General features: G+C 37.6%; 1 protein-coding gene across 3 annotated transcripts in view; it reads left to right on the plus strand.

Moving 5' to 3' along the window:
- The window catches only part of PTPN3 (protein tyrosine phosphatase non-receptor type 3), a 106,206-nt gene extending 85,949 nt beyond the window's left edge, over positions 1 to 20,257 (plus strand). For all 3 annotated transcript variants that reach the window (XM_080378148.1, XM_080378149.1, XM_080378150.1), the window contains exons 24-26: positions 7,862 to 8,007; positions 8,686 to 8,821; positions 12,733 to 20,257. In XM_080378148.1, coding sequence (XP_080234274.1) covers positions 7,862 to 8,007; positions 8,686 to 8,821; positions 12,733 to 12,810 — 360 coding nt within the window. In that variant the 3' untranslated portion in view covers positions 12,811 to 20,257. The remainder of the gene's footprint in view (positions 1 to 7,861; positions 8,008 to 8,685; positions 8,822 to 12,732) is intronic.
- The last annotated feature ends 3,546 nt before the right edge of the window (positions 20,258 to 23,803 follow it).

Here is a 23,803-nt window from a genome sequence, read left to right on the forward strand (position 1 = left end):
AATGATGCCCTTGGCCTTTTGTTCACATTCAGAAGACTTGAGGAACAAGAAACTACTTAGGATTTTGCTAACGCAGTTTAATTTGGTGTTTCTTTACCTATAATTGAAGATCAGCAAATCATAGAATCATTTAGGTTGGAAAAGACCTTTAAGGTAAAGTCCAACTGTTAACCAAGGACTGCCAAATCCACCATTAAACCATTGCATCTATGTGTTTTTTAAACATTTCCAGGGATGGTGTCTCCACCACCTCCCTGGGCAGCCTGTTCCCATGCTTGACCCACCTCCCAGTGAAGAAATTTTTTCATAATATCCAATCTAAACTTCCCCTGGCACAACTTGAGGCCATTTCCTCTTCTTCTGCCACTTGTTATCTGGGAGAAGAGACCTATCCCCACCTGTCTACAGCCTCCTTTCAGGGAGTTGTAGAGAGTGATTAGGTCCCCAGTGAGCCTCATCTTCTCTAGATTAAACAACCCCAGTTCCTTCAGCTGCTCCTTGTAAGGCTTGTGCTCCAGACCCTTCACCAGCTCCATTGCCACCCTCTGGACATGCTCCAGCACCTCTGCATCCCTCCTGCAGTGAGGGGCCCAAAACTGAACACAGGATTTAACATGCAGCCTCACCAGTGCTGAGTGCAGGGGGGCGATGACGGCCCTGGTCCTGCTGGCCACACTGTTTCAGATACAAGCCAGGGTGCTGTTGGCTGCCTTGTCCCCCTGGGCACACTGCTGGCCCATGTTCAGCCAGCCATCAGCCAGCACCCCCAGGTCCTTTCCCACCAGGCAGCTTTGCAGCCGCTCTTCCCCAGGCCTGTAGCGCTGCGTGGGGTGGTTGTGACCCAGGTGCAAGACCCAGCACTTCTCCTGGTGGAACCTCATACAATTGGCCTTGGCCCATCAGTCCAGCCTGTCCAGATCCCTCTGCAGAGCCTTCCTGCCCTCCAGCAGATCAACATTCCTGCTCAGCTTGGTGTCATCTGCAAACTTACTAAAGGTTCACTCAATCCCCTCATCCAGATTGTCGATAAAGACATTAATCAGGACTGGCCTCAATACTGAAACCTGGGGAACAGCACTTGTGACTGGCCACCAGCTGGATGTAGCTCCATTCACCACCACACTTTGGGCTTGGCTGTCCAGCCAGTTTTTAACCCAGCATAGAGTATATCCATCCAAACCATGAGCAGCCAGTTTCTTCAGGAGAATGGTATATGAAATGGTGTTAAAGGCTTTACTAAGGTCCAGGTAGACAACATCCACAGCCTTTCCCTCATCCACTAGCCAGGTCACCTTGTCATAGAAGGAGATCAGGTTCGTCAAGCAGGACCTGCCTTTCATAACCCCATGCTGGCTGGGCCTGATCCCCTGGTTGTCTTCCATGTGCTGTGTGATAGAGCTCGGGAGGATCTTCTCCACGGCCTTTTCTGGCACCGATGTCAGGCTGACAGGCCTGTAGCTCCCCAGATCCTCCTTCCTGCCCTTCTTGTAAATATCTGCAAATGTGTGAAATATATGTAATCTTTCTAAGCCTCATGAAACAAAATAAGGCTTAATTTTGTGCCTTTTCTATTTAAAACCAAGGTTGAATGTTATCCTCTATCAAAATTAAAGAAAAGCAAATAAAGCACTAGGTTTGGGGGGTGGGGGTGGTGTTAGGTCAGTTGTTTGGTTTTGGCGGGTTTTATTTATTATTTTTTTTTTTTACAGTTTCAAAACACTTTGGGGACCACAACAAACAGACCAAAGGAAAGAAATTGTGTAGCAGGAGTGCAAACTTAAACACACAGTGCACTGTTTTGTAAACCAAGATAATTTCTTTTTAGTCACTGCAAAAATAGCATGGGAAGCATGAAGCAAACTTTCATTCAGTTCCTTTAAGATAATTGTCTTGTAATGTAACATTGCCCGTTAAATCTCACCAATTTCATCCATTTACATTTTGAAAAAAACTTTTTTGCACCTTCTCCTTGTTTAAAAGAACATTTTTCTTTATTTCAGTTAAGTGTGACTAGAACCCAGCCATGGAACTTAGTAAGGCTGTGGAGATGATACTTGCTGAAGCATCTTACTCGCATAACTTTGAAGAACTGTAATTTTGCATGTTGCTCTGTTGTGCTTTTTTCATTCTGCCACATCTTATATTAGTTGTTAACTAACACCTTGTTAGTTGTTTCCACAGTGCCCTGTCATTGTCCTACCTGATTAGTTTTATTAACTAAACTAAATCATTCAAAAAAAAAAAAAAGTTTAAAACTTGATTGAATTTCGTCCATTAAAGACCACTTAATTATACCACTGCTATAATGAATAAGGAGTGAGCACCTTGAGAGAGTGCTTACACCTTATAAACAACCCAGGTCAAGGTAATTAAGACAATAACTTGTTATAATTTGGACTGTTTAGGCTGATTGTGCAGACAAGGACAATGCAAATAGAGGGGTTTCAGGAGGTTAGCTTATTTTTAATTTAAAAACTATCACTTTGCATGGACATCACAGTGATGGAGGGGATGGTTTGAAGAAAAAAAAAAAAATTGATGCAGCAATTCCACAAACTGAAGCTTAAGCATAAATTAATTTTGCTGAGGAAGGTTATTGCTGTTTGCTGAAGGGAAACAAAGGCAGCAATGTAAATGAGTATACTACCGGCACTTTCTGCTATAACCAGCTAAAACCAGAATCTCTCGTCATTTTTTACACATCCTAATTGTTTGGGCTGAGGCTTTCCACACCATTTGTCTTCCTTGCCAGATGCATGTCACACAACAGTTTGGAGGAGTGGGGAATGTTGAGTTTGTTCATGCTAAATATTTTTAGATTGGTTCACTGAAACTTTTGCTTCAGCACAATAAACAAGACCTCATTACTTTCTCTTTCCAAAGATATCTATATAAATTTGACTTAAGTCATAAATGTTTTGAACAAACTTGTACTGCAGAGGTATTTTAAAGGCTTCTCTGAAAAGTACCTGCACTTTGAATGTGTTCTGTTCTGTCAAATACTTGTGGTAGAAGAAAACTAGTTGGTTATGAATAGTAAAGAGCTGAAGAACAAAAGTAGATTAAAAGCGTGTCATGGTTTACCCTCAGCCAGCAACTAAGTACCACACAGCTACTTGCTCAGCCCCCTTCGCCTCAGTGAGATGGCAAGAAGAATCAGGAAAAAGGTGGAACTTGTGGGTTGAGATAAGAACAATTTAATAATTGAAATAAAATATAATAATAATAGTCATTGTAATGAAAGGGAGAAAGAGAGGAATAAAACCCAAAAGGAGGAAGAAAACACCAAGTGATGCACAACACAATTTCTCACCACCCCTTGACCAATGTCCAGCCGGTTCCTGAGCAGCAACTAGCAAGCACTGGCTAATTCCCCCCAGTTTATATACTGAGCATTCTGTAGTATGGAACACCCCTTTGGATAGTTCAGGTCAGCTGTCCTCACAGTGTCCCTTCCTGATGGCTTGTGGCCCTCCAGGCTTCTTGCTGGCAGGCCCTAAGAAACTGTGAAGTCCTTGACCTAGTATAAACATTACTTAGCAACAACTGAAAACATCAGTGTGTTATCAACATTATTCTCATATTAAATCCGAAATACAACATTGTACCAGCTACTGAGAAGAAAATTAACTTTATTCCAGCTGAAGCCAGGACAGTGTTGTGGCAGGGGTGTACAGAAGCATAATGAGGTGGGAACAGTGTTCCAAAGAAATGGCAAATGCCGCTGCCAAAGCATCTGCTCTTTCGAAACTAGTCTTTACCCCTGATCACTGAGTCTCTGCTTTCAAGGTATATTTGTGTACCTCACTAGCAAAGAGCATACCTTTTCCTGCTTAGAAGATAATGACCATGTCAAGGTTAAAGTAGTTCTACATGAGGAGATTTCTGTTCTTGGTTTTGTTTTTTTTTTTAATTGAAGATTATATTATAACCTAGACCAAAAAGGAAATGAAATGAAAAGGTGAAATACAAAATCAATTGCTTGGATTTTAAGAAAAGTCAAAGTTAAGATTGACATTTCGAGCCTAAATTTCCTTCTTTCTATATGACTATTATTATTCCAAGCTGTGTGGGGTGTTTTTTTCTGAGGAGCTCAATTCTTTTATTAGTTGGGGAGAGTCATTTTAGGAGAATGAAACAAGGAAACTTGCCTTGTGATTTAATTATAATAAGCAAGGCTGCAAACTACAGAAGGATGAAGAATGGCTATTTTTTGTGGCTGAAACTCTTAATGAGATTTTTTTGCAAGTGTTACAGCAGCAATTTGAAGCATTACCTCTGACAGCCCTTTACTTTGTCAGGAGTTGCTTTGTGAGGAGTTGCAATCCCAATGTCAGGCTAATTAGAAAAGATCAAGTGTCTTTACCCAGTGTTTCCGAGCAAAGTCTAGGATGTTAGCTTAAGCACAATGAAGTTGCTTTTGCAGTAAAATGTCTTGAAATTTCACAGGAGGAGTAAGTCCAAGTACATCTTTTTTTTATTTTTTTTTTTTTTTTTGGCTGATACCTTTGCTGCAGCAACAATAACCGTTATTGGAAGGATAGTAACAAATTCCTTGGGACAGATATGATGTCGTAGACCTTTGTAGCTGCTTGCCATGTAAATGTGGGTCAGTGCTGTGAAGCAGCTAAATGTTGGCCAAATGGTTGATGATCAACTGGGCAAATTATGTAATCCAAAAGTGTCACTGGAGTTCGTAAATTGTTTGAAACCATTTTTTTGAATGCACCATTTTTAAGCTGATTTGTGGAAATACCAAATACATAAATTCAATTAGAATCAGTCCACTCTGAGTGCAAAAAATATTTAATACTGTTGGAACAACAAGGTCTGTAGTATCAGATTAGGCAAAAACAGCAACCGGGCCAGGAGCAATTCTTGCTGTCTCACTTTCTGTAACTTTAGACTTATGAAACAGGGCTAATAAAGCCAGATTTTATAAAGGTAAATTCTCCATTTTTTTCAGTCATTAGGATGCTACAGTAATGACTGTCACTGAAAACCTTAGTGCAAAAGAAAAAAATCTGTAGAAAGGATTTAAGCTGACTTGCAGAGAATAATGGTATGAACAGCAACTTCAGTATAATGAGAAGCTACCTCTTATCATCCATTAGCACATTTGTACAAAGCAAGGTCTGGAAAAAATGGTGTGTTTAAAAATAAGTATTGTTAATAGGACATGTACAGTGGGGCTATAACTATGGGACCAGTAACTATAATTCTAGCACTTTTTTAATGTTAGATGGTCTTTTACTGCATTATTTTCATGTGTGGTGATATTTGGCTGACATTTTCTGAATTTGAAAGCTGACTGTCATTATGAGTGTAAAGACTTGAAGATTTTATATTTAAAAAAAATAAAATAAGCAAAGCCAAAAAACCCCACTAAAAACAGTGGGACTGAGTACTGATTTGATATCTTCTGCATGAGACTTAAAAATATTAGAATTGGAAAAACTAGTTCTGACCTATGAATATAACTACAGTTTACAATAGGTTAACGCACTAATAAAGAAATGAAGTATTTTAAAATTCTGGTGTATTTTAAAAAGCAAGTGATGTAATGGTCAAGTTTTGACAATTTAACCCATCTCAGAAGAGCTCAACCAAAAGAATCAAAACTGTTTACATCTTAACACAAATAACTAGAAAACTGTACTGAAGCTTGAGACGTACCTGGAATAATTAACAAACAACTGTGCTGGTCTCTAGGGATGAACAGGGCACAAAACAGAAAATTAAGATGATCACACCAAGAGAGGATGAAGGACTAAGTGCGTGCTCTTACAGTGTATTCTTACTCAGAATAAGTTATATAACATACTTGTTATACTTAATGTCTATGAACTATTTAAAATAAATACAACTCACTATATATGATCCTGAATTACTGATAAGTGAAAACTAAGTTAACCCTTTCAGTTTTTCTGACCCTGTAAAATAGCTTTTGATGCTAAAGATCACTGTGGGTGGTTCTTGGGTATGCCACTAGCACTTATCCATGATGCATGGCTTGAAGTTCTTGGTGCACATGGAAGGTGACTGGATACTCACTCTTGGATAATTTTAGAATGAGTCAAGTCTTTGTTTCATCTGAATGCTGTAATTCAAAACATCTCTGATTTAAGAGAATCAGCTCGAACTCTTACATGTAATTGCTGCATTATCTCATTTCCCTTTTGAAGAGGTTCTGATTAAGCATGTGCAGATTTGCAAAAGAGGACTTCTTAATGACATTTTCTTGTCACGTTTTTATATTTTTTCAATCTGTGGCATTTCAGAAAAACTTTAAGTGTAATCATTTGATCAAGCTCAACTGCACAATGGCAGCAAAGCCAAGTAGAAAAAGGCAATGCTTTTTCTTGCAGAGATCCCAGTCATTGTGGGGTCTTTTTAATGATACATCCCAATGCCATTTGTATTGCAGCAAGCTTGGTCATTGATGTTAGGTTGCATTGTCCACTTGGGCCTTATGCTAGACCTTTTAATTGTGATTGCTCAGGCGCCGCCTTTAGGAAGATAAGTATGAGCTATGTTGTTTTCCTTCATGTCCCTGCAGGTAATTGTAAATTTCTGAAATTACTTTGACTGAAATAAATGCATGTCCTAGGACTCTACTTGGTACGTAGGCAGTAGTTATGCTGTGTTCTGTAGCTCACTAACCTGGTCCTGGAAGTGGAACCACATCCTCAAGTGGAAGAGGAAAGCAAGCAGTTGAAGGCATTTATAACAGGTCTTATATTTCAGTAGTTGTGCACTTCAGAGAAAAGGGAAAAAAACCCTCCTAAATTCGCTAGCACCATGAAAACATTCTTGCATGGACCACTAGAGAGAGGCCAGCTTTTATAGACTATAACAGTGATAAAGGAGAGTTTTCTTTCAGTAGGGTGTCAAATGTTAATTCTAGTAATGGACAATGATAAAATGCAGGAAACAGTTTAACTGTTGCTAAATGTGTCGAAGAAATAAAGAAAATGACTTGTCTCAGTTTGTAAAGAGTGAGATCCTCATTGTATGGTACAGTAGAGCCCAGAAGCGCCTTAGTTTTTTTCCTTTCCACCCTAACCATTGGTTGCATCTGTAACATAACAGTTGAGCTCAATCTGAATGCAAAGATGGTTGAGTGATTTCACAATCAAAGTCGTCAAAAAGCTAAACTGAAAGAACTTCTGTAAAACCAGGTTTTTTAGGTATAATCAAATGGAAAAAGAACTCTTCATACAACAGAATCTTTTCTGTATGGAAGCAGTGTGGTTAGTGAAAAGTATCCTTCTATCGGTCATACAGAAAATCATTCATATATGTACAATGAACATGTATGTATGAACAATATATATTGTTTTCTAAAAGAAATGAGATGTCACAAATGTTGCAGGCAATTTTATATTGTAACTGAATCTGTAAGTAAACACAGACTATTTGGAGTAGATTGTGTAGGCCCAAGATCCTGTTATTTTGTTACTGTTCTCAATAGTTCTGCTGTTTTCAGCTGTTTCTTCTAGCATGTTCTTAACTATAGTACTATTATACGGAAGTCTTAAGCATTTTACCTCAAGGGAATCATTGATTTCAAGGTATTAGAGGTCAACAGTAAATAAATTCAGAAGATTAAAATCTGTTTAGATCACAGAAGTTAAACATGATCTTATTTACTTAGAAAATGTTACACCTTTTGCACGCTTTCTAAAAATTTTGTGTTCATACTTACCTCTGAATTTTAAAATGGCAAACATTTTTTGCATCATACGCATCTTAATATCCACAGAATACATTTACAGGGAAAAGTGTGACTTGTATATAGTAAATATCAATGCAGGAGTCATAACGCTGAACACTTTTTGAAAACCTTACTGTATTTTAGACAGAACAACAACACACTGTCACCCATCTCCAGTATGTTGCTTGGCCTGATCATGGTGTTCCTGATGACTCAATGGACTTCTTGGAGTTTGTGACCTGTATGAGGCCCAAGAGAGTAGAAAATGAGCCGGTTCTTGTACACTGCAGGTACTTGTGTTCTAGAATTCTGATCCTCGATTTGCTTCAGCCTTAGAATAAGTGTTTGCTTTGAAAAGTTTGTCTGCAGGACAGGAGATTTCTTGAACTAGATGAAAATGTTTAACTGTGCAAGACCAGCAGTAGTTGTTGAAGACAGAAGCATTGGAGTTGTTGTATCTAAAGGATGAGTTTCTTTTCTCTCACTTTTTCCTGCAACCTTTTGGTGAAATAGCTTAGTCACATAATTATCACAAAGCTGATAATTTGTAATGGAATTTGTTCCCCAATTTTATTTTCTACCACTGTTGTAACGTCATTATGAATGGTACTGCGAAGTGGATTTTTTCTGCTGTTCAAGTGCCTGTCAAAAAGCAGTCAATTAGTTCATACCTTTTTTAGTCAAAAATACCAAACCAATATATGGAGATTTGTAAGCATGTATAATTGTTAAAAATCCATTTACTTTAAATGATGTTTTAGTTTTATTTATTAAAAAATTATTTTCAATAATTGGAAGGAAATATTACTGAAGTTACTTTAAAGCTAAGCTTCATGCTCTGTCCTAATTTTATTAGTCTTCCTATAATTTCTGAGGCTATTTAGCATCCTAGTATTAAGACTAGGATATGAATCTGGTGCAATGCAAAAACCTAATTTTATAGACTGTTTTTCTGTTACACTTCCCAGCGCTGGAATCGGTCGCACTGGTGTATTGGTCACTATGGAAACAGCCATGTGCTTAATTGAAAGAAACCAACCTGTCTATCCGCTGGATATTGTACGAAAAATGCGAGACCAGCGAGCTATGATGGTGCAAACATCAGTAAGTGATGGAGAGGAAGCCTCATTTTCTTTATATATACATATATATATATAAAATTATATATATATAATTTTTTAATTACCTAGTTGTATGAGTCTTCAGCTGCCAGTATATTTCGTGCTTCCTACATTTAGCGTAACATAGCATGGTGCCAAAGGATGCTTTGCTTCTGAGGTTTGTATTTAACTTTTTTGTAAATACTTCTTACATTGCCATTGAAAGATAATTGATTTCCATATACTGCAGGTGGTTACAATGCACAAAGTCAGACTTACACAAAAATCATCTGTTCATGGTCCTTTGTCTAAATTCTCTGCAAGAAACTAGAATAACTTTTTGCTTTTCATTCTAGTACAGAGCCATATAGGAAAGATATTAAACTGAAGGTAAAATTAGAGGTTCTGCGGAATGATTTGAAGAGGGGAAGTGGCTCATCAAGAGGCCACTTCAGGAAAAGAAATTCAATAGGAACAAAATCTGTATGTTTTTAAATTGTGCCACAGCTCCACTTTGGAAAAATGAAGGGCAAGAATGAAATTCAGGAAAAGTTGGGTAGTATCAATAACTGAAATATTAAAATCAGTGATTTTAAGATGAAAGTGGGTCAAAGATAATTTGAGATCATGAGGTCAATGTTGCATCAGCTTTGGAAATTAACATACTGACATTAGAGACCAAGGATGAAGGATGGGAGGCTCTGCTTTCTTGATTAGAGGCTGGATGACAGAATACTAACTGTGGGTTATCTCAGAGAGCAAAATGCCCTGGGGCAAATGGAAGTAAAGAGACCCACAAAGTCAGCAGTTAAATTGGGCATTTCTGTGTCTCGTTTCAGAAGAAAATGCCTTGGTTTTCACTTGATTAAGAGAAGGAAGAAGGTAACTTGCAAAGACAAATACTGTTCATTAACAGGCTAATGACTGCAGGAGCTAGCATTATAACTGACTAGATGGGGGAGAAGTCCTGTGTTATCAAAGCATATGAAAGTGCCAGGAGTTATGGTTGCTTGTGTGTAGTATTAGAGTGCTCTGTGAGCAGAGATTGTTCATACATGCTGCTGGCACTCTTCTTTATTGCAGTGTAAGCGCGCTGTCTGGAAGTGCGTTGGGGCTGCAGGGTTGAGAAGGGAGTTATCTGAACAGTCCCCTGCCCGTTCCTTGCAGAAATGGAAGCTGAGCTTATGATGAAGGATGTCATGGGATGAGAAACACTAGCCTCAAGTTTAAGGCAGTTGAATGTTGACTTCCAGAGTTGTACACATCTACGCTCCTCAGTTTCTAAAATGAACTGAGACAATTCAGGCTTAAACTTTCTAGAGGTGGCAGTCTTTTTGAGTCATACGTGAGAATCTTAAGTAAACTTCAGCTTGCCAGAAGGCCAAGTCCCTCCTGTTAAAACAGTAATTGGTTGTAATTGTCCTTGCACTCCACAGTTTGGTGTAACTGAAGAATATGGGGAATAGCAATAAATACACTTAACGATCAGATCCCACGTGTGGAAAACTGAGTATCTAAAATAGGATTCTTTACCTTGCTTGCTGTATTCCACAGTTCACTGTCAGCAGAATCAGGAGAGGGATGATCTGTAGCAGCAATACTGTGAAAACCAAATTCACTTGTTATTTCTGAAGTATGCAGATACTGTTGTGAAAAGCCAATGAGCAGAACTGGCATACTGTGCTGTAAATGGGACACAAAAGCAAGCACTCCACTGTGAGAAAACAGAATACCAAAGAGCAGCATGTTAACATTTTGATCTATCCTGAGTTCTCTATTGCATTCCCATGCCTGCATTCCAGCTAGCCCCACTGCTCATATTTGATATTCAGCTTAGGGCTTCTGGGAGAAGCCATTAGGGATTGTTCAGTTGTAATAGCCTTGCCTGAAGCATGCTCCACTGCCCTGTGGGAATTGTGTGTGTGCTGCAATTGTAAGATGATACATATAGCCAGATGCATCTTGCGAGTTAATACCAGACAGGATATACTCAGTAAGTAAGAACGAACTCGTGAGAGCTATTAACTGGTCAGTTTTGTGGCTGCTGTTAATCATGTGAAAGCTGTAGTTTCTCAAAGACCTGTAATTTGGTCATCAGGAACAGCAAAACAAAAGCTTCAACAAAAATAATAAAGCTACAATAAAATTTGTGTAACTCTATGGCCTTTCATTGAAAAAAAAAAAAACAAAACCTAACCATTAGGTTATACTAAAGAGAAATTAGAGGTACTAATCAATACAGAAAGCAATGCTTTAGGACATACATAATGGAACTAGCCATCAGCTGAGTGAGCAGTAAGAATATATGCAACAGATAAGAGCAGAGAAAACAAGTAGTCAGAGTCTCTGAGTCAGGAAGCAGCACTGAAGTGCTTATTCTTATTTGTTCAGTAACATGATCACACAAGTTAACAAGGCATTGAACAGGGAGCTAAATATCACACTTGGGTTGTTCAGGCAGTAGAAATCTGCAAATGACAATAACAATGAAGAGAAAGTCAAGGTAATTAAGAAATAAAGACAAAAGAACAGAATGATACTGAAGGTGGGAGTAATTGACTGAAAAGTTTTTTTAAAAAAAGGCAGGAAAATCAAGATGCAGAAAAATAATTTCCATCCCCCTGTTTTCCTTAAGTATTGCAGGTTATGGACAAGAATAACATTCCTAACTGCTAGTATTTAAGTGTAACATAAGGTCCTTTACAGTACTAGCCTTATCTTTTAGCCCTGTCCTTTGGGGGATATCGGAGGAATGTTTCCAGATGCTCCTGAAGAGTTGATGGGAGCTGACATGCAAGGGCAGCTGAGGGAACATTTCAAAGATGTAAAAAGGGATCTAGAAAATGTGAATCTGCGCTCCTGTGAATATAGGACATGGAGCTTGGGATAAAGGTGTTCATTTTGGGGTTTTCACAATGGTGGAAAATACTTTGGGAGGAGAGGTATGCTTTGATCTTTCTGAGTTCTTTTAAATTTCCATCATCTAGCATTCTCAGGACTGTGTTAGTCATAAAAATTTATTCAGGCTATGTGGATTTTTAGTTCTGCATTAGTCCTATTGCTAATGTCTCCTTGTATCGCTTTTCAGAAAGAACCTCACAAGCTAATTGCTTCTAATAAATAGGTACATCACAAGATCATGGAAGAAATAGTCTTTGCAATAGTGTAACTCAGGCAAGAAATACTAATCTAATTTGTGAAGCCTTCATAAGCACTAAATGAGCTCAAAGCGTTGGGTGACAGAAGAATTCATGTGGCTGCTACTCTTCAAAAATACTCATTCCAATGGTTTTGATCCCACTTTGTTACAAAAGGAGATGTGTGGTTTGATCAGAAATTGGAAATAAAGTGACTCCATCTTCTGTTACAGTGTAGGTGGTTTGGAGAACAAAAAAAAAGGTTTTATCAAGGCAGTTGGACCTATATATCCTATATGGTAACTTCACATGTATTTTGGGTCACGTAAGTGTGCCCAATAATGTGTAACTGTAGGATTGGCAAGGTTAGAATACTTGTAATAATGAGATAACTACAAAAAAAATAGATAGCGTGTATAAAGAACATAACTAGTCTTAGTCTGTTATTTAAACTTAGTCAGAAGAATCATGTAAATTTGCATAGCTTTTAAAATAAATCCTATTCCCTGGAATTTAAGCATGTGTTCTTTTAAATTTGGGGATGTGTTTTCCTTGGTGTGAGATTTTTTAATGCTTGTCCTTCAAAGAAGAGTAAATGTTACCTTTGTTTACTGTGAACATAGCCAGCAGAGCTGGATTTTCTCCTTCCACCTCTGCATCTCCTTTCGTGTCATTGAATAGAAAGTAGTGAGACTGTTAGTCCTGTTGAATACTACCGTATAATCGGGAGTTTAAATAATCATCCATAAATGTTGTTCGTTTTTTCTTTCTTACGCAGAGTCAGTACAAATTTGTTTGTGAAGCTATTCTTCGTGTTTACAAAGAAGGATTGGTTCGACCACTGGAATCCAGTTAGCACAGCAGTGAAGGATGAATTCTTTCCCCCCCCCCCCCTAAAAAGACTGCTCTTTAAATAAAACAAGGGCTTGTTTCTGAAAGCAACTAGAATGGACTAGAAGCCCATGAAAAGGCAGATGAGCACATTTGAACTGTGGCACTTTAAATTTCCCAAGAAGATTGCTAAATCATGTACAGTATGATGAAATCATGTAGATAAATATGAGAGCAATTGTGTGTAATATGCTTTATTCACATAGACAGCCATAAACAATCATGGAAACCTTAATACATCTTTTACTGCCTTAAAACACCCTTCAGTTTGGAAGTTACAAACATCCTTGTGTCCTTTAAAATAGCAAAAAGAAGACTCATAGTATTGAAATGATTCAGCTTAAGAAGGTATTTGGTATCTTGGTATGGAAGTTTATTGAAGGTGAATATTTGTAACTTTCTTATTGGGACACTAAATATTCGTGGAAATGAAAGATTGACTTCTAAAAGACCAATGAAGAGCTTTAAAGGCTAATGCATAGCTACTGTACATTAAGAGCTGGAGAAATTAAGTATTCAGTTACCATAAATCTATTAGCAACTATGCCAGCTGTTGTAATACGCTTCTTAGAAATCACATCGACTGTATGTGACATGCAAAATAATGCTGCATTTAAGCATTTATGCAGATGGTACAGTCTACATCTTCTGTTGATCTACTTTCTTTGCAACTTGCCCTTTTAACAGTGACCTACTTCTTAACGGTTTTAGTGATTGTACTCCTTTTCTTCTGTTTCTGCTGTCTATCTCCTTTATACTTGTTTTTCACTGCTGTTTCCGTATGTGGACTGAAAAAGTTTTTAACTTAAAATGAGTTTTAATTCTGTCACCTTTGTTTCCATGTGTATTTATGAGTTCTCAGATGTAAATGTGGATAAATGTTGCACGCAACTACTAGGCTTTTGACTTACTGTATATGCAAAGTAGTCTAATCCAATACTGGAAGAAAAATTACTACTGAACCCATCAAATATGTTGCTGCTAATTCAAGGTGTGAAGCTTACAAGGGCACAGATGTTGCTAGTGTTCAGATGGTGGTAAAATGTTGACTTGCTGCCCTTCAGCAAAAACTGCTCTTATCCAGTGAAATGCAATTCCTTTTGCAAGAGTTCTGCGGGTTTACTGTGTTTCTTGCTTTCTGGAAATGCAGCTAAATTCATATGAAGATTTACGTGGAACGAGAGAATGAATTTGTACATTGATGAATAATTCACCCTAAGGTACACTGGTCTCCATTTCATTTCAAATGGGAGAATTGGACTTTCTGGACAATATAACCACATTTGTACGACGTTAATTTATTTTGTGTGTGTTTTTTGATTACCCTGACATTCATTTTTGAATAGTGTTTCAGAAAAATATTCTAAGAGGATGTTTAAAATTCTGTTATTTAGAAGATTAGACCTAAATAAGGAAAAAAAAATTATGGGGCATATTAGCTAGATGTTTATATGTGTATAAAAGAGAAAATTAGATAATTTTCTTTTTAGAGAGATATATACACACACATATTCATATATATTTTAGAATTATGGTTTGTATTATGGATATTATGATTTATATCTGGCGTTTCATTATAGAAACTGCCACAGCTGTACAATATGCATCTCTCATGTTACCAGAAGGTTATGGTTTTTTTTCCCTAGGAGACAGCTGAAAAGTGAATGTAGGGTATGCTAAATTGCTGACTTGTCTTCTTATAGGCTTGGTCCTTTCTTCAAGATTACATTATTAGATATAGGTAAAGAAGATACCTGGTTACTATTTATTGATAAAAAGAGTTTTAGTTGGAACATGCAGCATAATTGGCAACATGGAAAGCTTCTTGGCTTTGTTAGGTTGGAGGGTGAATAAGTTTGTGCTCATTCTTATGTACTGCATTCCAGATTTCACTTGCACTGAAGTTTTTGTAATACTTTGGATCATTATCCTCTTGCTTGATTATCTGGGCACAGATTGGAAGACAAGAGACCATAACTCTGGTTCACTCTTAACTTGCTAAACTGCATCAGGTCGTTCAATCTGTCTGTGGCTCTAAATGTAAAATGATACTGCACATGCACATGCTGCTCAGGAAGCTTTTTGGAAAAATGCACGTGGAAAAATTTTGTGCAAGTGCAGGCTTCCTGCTGCTATTTAAGAGTACTGAGCAGTGAGAAAACCTAGTGGCTCTTTCCCATGTGAGGAGTTGTGGGCACTAAAGAATCTGTGCCTGCTGGGTAGTTAACAAAAGCCTCCCTTTTGTTATGTGTGTGTACCTTTCTGTTAAAACATTTTTTTTTTCTTTTTTTCCTTTTTTTTCCCCCCCCTAAAGTTTTGTTGTGCCCCGGTCTCAAAGTCATCCCTTGTAGTTGGCATGACTTGCAATTAATAGTTTGTCAGGAAGTGAAAAAGGCAAGGAGGAACACCCCAAGAAAATAAATAGTAGGAAAATATTTAGAGTATTTCTTTGTGACATCTGTTTTTTTCGTGGAAGTATTTGATTAAACTTACAATTTATTTGTGTTCAAAGTTATTGCTATATTCCTGTTGCTATTTATGTTTCTTCATGTTGAATATGTATTTACCCAAACATTGTAAATTTATTCCTTATATAACTCCAGTCTCAAGATACATGGTATAGCCTTGACTTAAATTAGTCTGTCTGTGTGTAAATGATGATGGTTGTATTGTGACAACAAATGCTGCTCTTGTTCTGGAAAACTTAAATGGCTTCAATAATATCATTCACGAATTCTTACTTGGGTTTTAATAATTTGTTTGAGATTGTTGGCTGCTGAGAGACTACTCAAAACTTTAAAAATAGTAATCTCTGTAATATTTGATTATTTTTTTTAAACCATAGAGCAAATATTAACTACACAAGTATCTTGTGCATTGTGTCCATCTTTATTTCAGTCTTGCTGGGTTTTGCACATGTACCTGTAGGGTCCATAGGGGAGAATGAAGGGGTTTTGTCTTCTCTCTGTGTGTGATGACTTTGCACTGAATGATATATGCCTTAGACCTGATCTTGCAATGAAAGCATAGTTATGAACACATAGTCTTAATGCTGGCTTTTGTTTCCACAAAGTTAGGAAATTAAAAAGACACAGAGTTGACTGAATTTGGGAGTGGGGGTGGGGTTGGGGGTGGTAGGAGTTAAAACTCCAAACTCCTAACACAGAATTAGTAACTGTCAATCAATTGACAAATAGCAGAAAATGCTGTGAAGTCAAGATTCTGTGTAACCTTCATAAATAGTTTTAACCTCGATTTTGCCTTTTTGTGTGATCATGACAATAAGTATCTAAAATGTCTAGCATGGGCGATGGATGAAGAGGGAGTAATAAGCCTTTGAGATTTTCATCACTGTGAAATACACTAACATTTATTCTTCAGAATTAACCAGATTTTAACTAAGTAGCTTTATATTTGATACAGAAGTAACTATAATGCCTATTCAGTCTCTTCAGAAATATCACAGGGGAACACTTCTGAGAACAGAGGTGGGAGGGACAGATCTTACCTTGTATTGAAAATAAGAAAAATGGTGCCATAAACCATGAATGCCTTTTGTGTAACAGGATGTATGAAATACAAATCATTAAAATACAACCAAACCTTGAATACTGGTGGTGTTTTGGAAAAAAAATAATTTTGTAATCCAGGGTTTTGCTTTCGATAATCCTGTCTTTTAGGTGTTGGTACTAAATTATATGCAATCAAAATGTACCTAAGAATTCAGCAATAGTTCTTCAATACACTTGGGTTTTGTGACAGTTGGTTCTCTTTTTTTCCTCCTCCTTTTTTCCACTATGCAATACTTGTTTAAATAAATATATAAATATGTATATCTTTCAAAAGAACTGTAGATCTGAAATACCTATCAAACTATGCATTTTCTTTATTACAAGCATATGATACTGTTTTACAACATAAGTTCTTCCCTGTAGATAGTGTTCTTAAATGTCAGACTAAATGCATAAATGGTCCAGTGACTGAAAACGTTGAAAATAGACATGCATGGTTCATGCTCAATAAATCAAAATTTAAACGTAGTTATTTCAGTGAGAATGGATTTATTCTCATATCTTGAAATGTAGCATTTAAGTACAAGTTTATTTCACTCCTTCACATAAAGCCTTTCCAGAAGGAACATGCGCTGGGAGTTGTTTGTATTTCAGTTGGTAACCTGCAATTAGTCTACTTCGTTAAAAACATTTATTAATTGAAACTATATAGAAGATAAAACTGTGTCATGAAATAACTTTGTTCAGAGGCAGTTGATAGCCAAGTGAATGATTAATTAATTACATAAAACATAACATTTGGGTTAAATGGATTCTCTTGCATTTAAGTTCTGACACTGATAGTGTTAAGCCATCTCAGATGACTGTTTTAACAATAGTATTATGTGAACAGTTTGAATAGGCAATCTAATGCAGTGTATGATTTAGTTTTAGTGTACTTTGACATGTTTAATGTTCCATTTGTTCAGTAGCTATACAAGCTTCAAACAGCGGTACCCACAATCACTGAAATTTGTGGTCTTACAAAAAGAGAAAGGAAGTTTCTCTGAATGAAAAGGAAGGAGTAGCACATGATATTGATAGATCTAACCATTTTCCAGCTCAGACTAACCCTGTGATAGCAGCGGTCTGATTTGGTCACTGATATGTTGAGCAGTTGTTGAAGGCGAAGAATATCATGGAAAAAGATTGTGTGAACAGTTGACAGTGCTTGTTTAGTCTTGGCTGTAATTAAGAAACCAGTAACTGTTGTCTGTCTTCTCCCCGCACCACCCTTCACCCCCAAAAGACAAATTCATCTCAAGAGGTAGCTTAGGGAATGGGAAGTAGGATGTGCCTTTAGTGACTCTCCTAATTTTGTTGCAGACTGCTTGGATAAGAGTCTTAGATTATGTGTTATTTTGAGCTTAGCTGCAGGTTTTGAATCTTAGATGAAATTCTTACTTAATATATTAAAGCATTAATTTTAATAGACACTAGTGAAACAATTCAGTTTACTGTTAGTTGCGTAGCTTCTGTTTTCTTGCCTGTCATGATGTCCTTTCTTGACTTGTCGTTGTTTTACCTCATAAAAACACGTTGAGGTTTCCCACAGCTGTAAATCTGGCTTTGTCGTAGACAGGCGAGGTGATGTCGCTGTTGCTTAAGACAGGATGCTACTTACACCTGAAGGTGCAATGTGGTGGTCAGACCAGCCTGAACTGAGCTTCTTTCTGAGGAATTTAAACAGTGCTGCTAACAGTGGTAAACATCATAAAGATATTTTGAAAAAGTATGTAGGAAATGCTTTGTTCAGGGCAGATAAGACCTGGGTTTTATTTTCAAAAAGTAATATTTTGCGTGGATGAAAATGTTTTTAACAGATAAGGTAGGGGTTGGAAATGCATGATTTTTTTTCCCTTTGCAGAACACTTTTGGTATGTTTCAACCGCATCAGTTCTCTTGGAGCAGTATCTTTAGTAAATAATTTTAGTAAAGAAATCCCCCCCTGTTGGTGGGATTGTAAGTTGGACTTTTTCCTCGTTTACTGCTTTGTGCTTTTAAGTAATATTAAACAAAACTGGAATTTTTTCCTTCTAAAATTTTTGTCTGTTTTCATTTGGTGTCCCTTTCTGAGACGTAAATGGAACCTGAATTTGACTAGCTAACTAGTGAGACTGCCACACATATTAAGAGGGAACACATGTTTTTCTAGATCTATAAATCCGTTACCTAACATCAGTTACCGACTGAAACCAGTGTAGCACCGTATTTATCAGCCTTTTCCAGAATAACAGTTTTGTAAATAGGAAGTCTTTGGACCTTGCTCTCCCAAGCGTCAGGAAGTCTTCTTGTACTAAGCTACAACTGACGCTTTAAAAAAAACCAAACAAACAAAATCTGAATCTTCAAGTAAGGAAGGACTGTTTACCAAAATCTATACAAAACACATATACCTTTTATGAGGAAAAAATAGTTTCTCTGTAAAAAAAGCAAGCTGTAGGTGCTTCTTACGTAGTCATAAACCAAACTAGCTCTCAACTAATAAGCAGTATGGCCACTAAAGCACAGAAAAGTCAACACTGACCTGATTGCCCAGTTAATTTCTCAACCTTCTTGTGAAGGGTTGGTTGCAATCCTGCTTCGTAAGTCCTTGCTGCAGACTGGAAGGAGAAGGGTGTTCCTTCCTTAGGGAAGAGGCTGAAAGCCCGCTCAGTAAATCAGCAGTCGATACTGACCTTAGTGGGGTTGTGCTTTTATTCTTTAACCTGAGCAGTGCAGTTTAAAGTTAGATCAGGTGTATCTATATGAGTTTGCAAGAGCATTGAAGCCCTGCATTAATTCCAGAAGAAAAAGCTCAGACCAGCAGTGTTAATTTGTTCATTTCTGTGGGCTTCGTTTTGTTCATTTAAGCAACAGGTTAGCATGGCAGCAGTTGTTATCCTTGATCAGTGCCCTTCTGAAACAGAGCTTTGCATACATGAATGAAAACTTGGTATAACTATTGCTTCCCTAGATTTTAAATTACTGTCTGTAGAAATTAGATGGAGAATTCGTATATGTGCTCAAAGGTAACTGTATTTCAAATCCTAATTTTCAAAATAAATGACAAGTATCAATGCCTATATTCCAGTGACCTGTGCAGCGAGTCCTAAACATAATTTATTTAGGTTTTCACACTTCATTGTGTAACCTTAATAGAGAGATACAAGATAAATAATGGGGACAGTCTTATCGAGGCTTTGAAAATCTGCCAGGCATTCATAGTAACAAATGATGTATTGGTGAAAATTGACCTTCATTACAACTGATAGGGAAATGTTGCTTAATAGGACTGGAATAAATTATATAACAGCTGGGAAAGACAAGGTTTAGCTTTGGGGTTTTTTTTCCAGGTTTTGCAAAAGATTACACTATTCTAGTCACTACATTTATATTTTCTGTTAGTGTTTTTGTTAGAGATATAGAAAAACCTTGGAAGATAATATCCTTTCGGTGACTCTGGCTGTATGTGTTTTTGTTGGATTTTTTTTTTAATGGTTGTTTCTGTAGCATTCTATAGTTTCTTCTTCAGAGATTTTAGGTGCCAGTGCATTAAAGAAATAAAAGAATGTATTTGATGTGTTTGGAAGGTAAGGAAAGAGTTTATTTTGTATCCTAAGTTGTACTTTTCTTTTAAATCATTTGAAATGTAAATTCATGTTGATACTATAAAGCTTAATTTATTGTTTAAAAACTTAGACACATCTTGAAATGAATGTATCATTTTTCTTTTTTATTTTTATAGGAATAAAATATATTGGTTAATGTTTTCAGTATCATTTTCTTGGGGTTTGGAACTGTTTTGAACAACAATATTATAGCCACCATTTTATGCTTATTGGTTATATGGCTAATTGTGAAATAAAGCGCTTTTGGCTATATGGTTTTACTGTGGCTTTTTTCCAAGAAAAAGAAAATGAGTAGCATTAAAAAGTTGCAGACCTTTTTAATCCCTTAAATTCAGGCTGCAGTCATTTGATTATTTTTTTTTAATATCTAAGCAAGCAAACATATATGGAAAGTGTGTGCTCCATATAGATACAGTGTGTAATCTTTCATAAATAGCTTGCTGGAGAAGTGAAGCAACCAAGCCACAAATTCTGGGGAATATTTCACTTGCAACAATTTTTTATAAGATAGGGTTGTCTTAATTAATTAGACCTATAAACCTTTGTATTCATGTCACACAAGGCCACATAAACAACTGAGTGCAGATTTTCTTTTTTGTTGCTATGTATAATACGTGCAGAGTACCCTTCCTTTTGGGATTTCCCATGTCCTGATGGTGCTCCCCAGAGGTGTCTGAGTAGTCCTATCTCCTACACTCTCTGTTGCTCCAGGGTGGTTGTCAATTTTTCACAAACCAGAGCCCAGTGATGCTGTTCTTGAATTATTTCTGGTTACATGTGTATCTAAAATGCAACTTTGTATGTTTCAAAACATAAAGCCCACTGAAGCTTGAGTCCAACACTGCCAGATGGATAGAGCATTGACCTTAAGTTTGGGATTCAGTTAAAAACTGGGATGGTTGTAAGTAAGCGCTTTTTGCTGTTTACAAGACATGGCTCTGCCTACTGATTAGTCTTTTTAAGCGTAAGGCAAATAATCCTTCATGATGTAGTTATGAATTCAAGGAAATCTTGGTGAAAGGAAGTACAAAGCCAAAAATAACTATCTGGATAGCTCAGGCATGGGATATGGTTGCAGGTTGGAAACTCTTATTGGTGCATGGAAAGCTACTGAGGTGGAGGTTTTGCTGGAAATACGTATGAAACAGCTTACAGAAAGGTGTACCAGTGTCTTCACAGCTTGTTACCAGGATAGGATGCGGAAGAGCCTTGCAGAGGAGATAAGGCAGAAGTAAACTCCAAGCCCGTGGCTGTATCGTCAAGACTTGTGCAGCTGATTGCTAGCGGGAAGAAGAGGGCTTTAACATGCCTAGTGTTAAAGGTGATTTCAGGCTTAATGCAAGGAACGAAGGTATTCCATTCCTACACACAAGACAATCCTTTAAAATCCTGATGGAACTGGTAACCCCACAGAGGAACAGGATGCTCCGCCAGGGAGCCGGGAGTATGGAAAACATGTCTTTATATAACTTGTGTTGGGCAAAGACTTCTAATGAGCAGTCACTGGCAAGAGAACCTGAATTTTGGCAGTCTTGCTTGAATTTGTAACAATTGGGATGTCAAACCGGCATTTTGCAATACATGTATTACTTCCCTGTATAGCTTTTTGGTGCTGTATCTCAGTGATACAAATTTTTTCAAGCAGTGTCTCAGTTTAGCTTATCTTCCTTACAGTACTCTAAATTATTTTAACCAATTTCATAAAAATTATGAAGTATCCAATTTCATCTTGGATTGATTTGGGATTAAATTCCTTTTTTGGTCAGTCCTCGTATAATATAACTAAACTGATTTCCATGTAGTAAAGAATAAATATGCAGTGGTAGCATGTGTAAAAGCTAACCTGCTAAGAATGCTTGATTCTTCATTCAAATGAAAGGCAAAATTCAAAGTTTTCCATTTGTTGAAAAGAAGGACCATGTGAGAATAACTGAAAGCCTTTTGGGGAGACTGCAGTCACTGCTGCTGATCTCTGGGTTTCAGAGCCAGTTCAGTTTCCCAGGTCCATCTCCAAGTGTGAAGGACATCAGTATTTCACTGGAGCATGCTGAAAGGCCAGAGTCAGTGTAAATTCACGTGCAGTCTTCATGTGTTAGTCTGACACTGCTATAGGGGAGCTCAGGCACCTGCAACACTGTTTTAAAGCAAAGGTATTCTGATTTATTTTTCCTGTTTCATTGAGTTTAACACCCACCCACAGAAGATGCAGCATCTCCTGTAACAGGAGCCTTTAGTTCTTCCATGCATCAATTACAAGTTAAAAAATAAATTATCTGGCACTGATAGCAAAAAGTTTCCTTGGCACTAGCTCTGCATCTCAAGCATAGGGGATAATTGTTTCAAGCACACTCAGGCTGCACAGGCACAAGTGCTGTGGACTAGGGTGTCAGGTGTTCTAATGGTAGTGAGATGGAGTGGCGTGTGGAAAACCTCACTGTATACATCAATGTAGCCCACAGAGTACCACAGGGATACTGATTGCTAATGGGTTTGGTCCTGTTTCAGTCTAACTTTGGCCTTCAGAGCCTTCTGCATCAGTACAAATGCCCTGAGCTTTTAGACCTGATAAATTCTCATTTAAATACTGGGTGTTACTCCTTGCAAATGGAATAGCAATTTGTTGTCATTTTTGAGTACCTGGGTCTTCAGCTCTGGGCTGGAAAGCTCTGCTCATGCATGTTCATACAAATGTCATGTAAATGTAGTGTAGCTCTTTAGCTTCACATTCATTTATAAAGATTCCAAGTTAGCATAAGCTCACTGGTTTCAAAAGGGGCCAACTTTCTTATGTATGATACTTAGCCTAAAAGGATGTAGTGACTCCAGCCTTCTGGTTACGTGCCAAAAAACTGAAATTGCCTTTTGCTTTTGAAGATACTTCTTGCTTTATCCAGGCCAGCTGCCAGTGTCATGGCTGTATGATTTTCACCTGTGCTGTTGGGTGCTTTTTTTTCAGTTTAAGAAACACTATTACAAGAAAATCTACTTCCTTTGCTTAAGTGTTCCGCAGATACCTTATTGCTGAGGACATTTTGAACAGGGTGTCATTTTTGTCCTCTATGAGAACCAATAACAGTAAATTTACTGTGATATTGCACCGCTGTTACTTCAGTAGCTCTGACTGCTACATCACATGAGATGTCAGAGCATGGGCAAGAGTCTTGAGCTGTCTCTGGCTCACAGCTGGGAATATACCACTTCTGTAGGAGCTCTTCCTTATATATTTTGAATATATTTGCCTGCTTTTGAAGAGTAAAGCAGGAACTGAGGAGAAGCAGAACCTGCAGCTCAAGGAAAGTTAGAACTGAATGGAGCCTAGATACTACGCTGAAGACCTAGAGGACTAAAGTGTGATTAGACCTTCTGTGGAAGCAGAAGGATGCCCATTTGCAAGGAGCTGCTTTTTTCTCCCTCTTCCCCTTAGATCTTTACCAAGGAAAATAGGCAGTTCAGGTACAGCCCCTGTGTCAGGGGCACGCTACAGGCAGTCTGAGCTCCCTTCAGAGTGGGAAGGTTTCTCCGCGCTTACAAAGCTGTTCTTCCATGGCCCAATGCAGGTCATATTGTTATTTTCCTGCTTGACCTCTGCTGTTCAACTTGACAGATAACAGCAGTGGCTGCTCAGAACTGGCCTGGTTTAAAAGCTCCTGAGCTGTGTTTCTCTGTGAGAAACCCCAGCTTGGCAACTGCTAGTACAACAGGAGTCTTAAAGATTTGCTTAAATGGCATTACTTTCAAATATTGTCTCTTTCTCTATCAAATGGCTAGGAAAGGGGTGTATATAAAGAGACGTGTA

Source organism: Falco punctatus (assembly GCF_963210335.1).
Source record: "Falco punctatus genome assembly, chromosome: 3".
NCBI lineage: Eukaryota > Metazoa > Chordata > Aves > Falconiformes > Falconidae > Falco > Falco punctatus.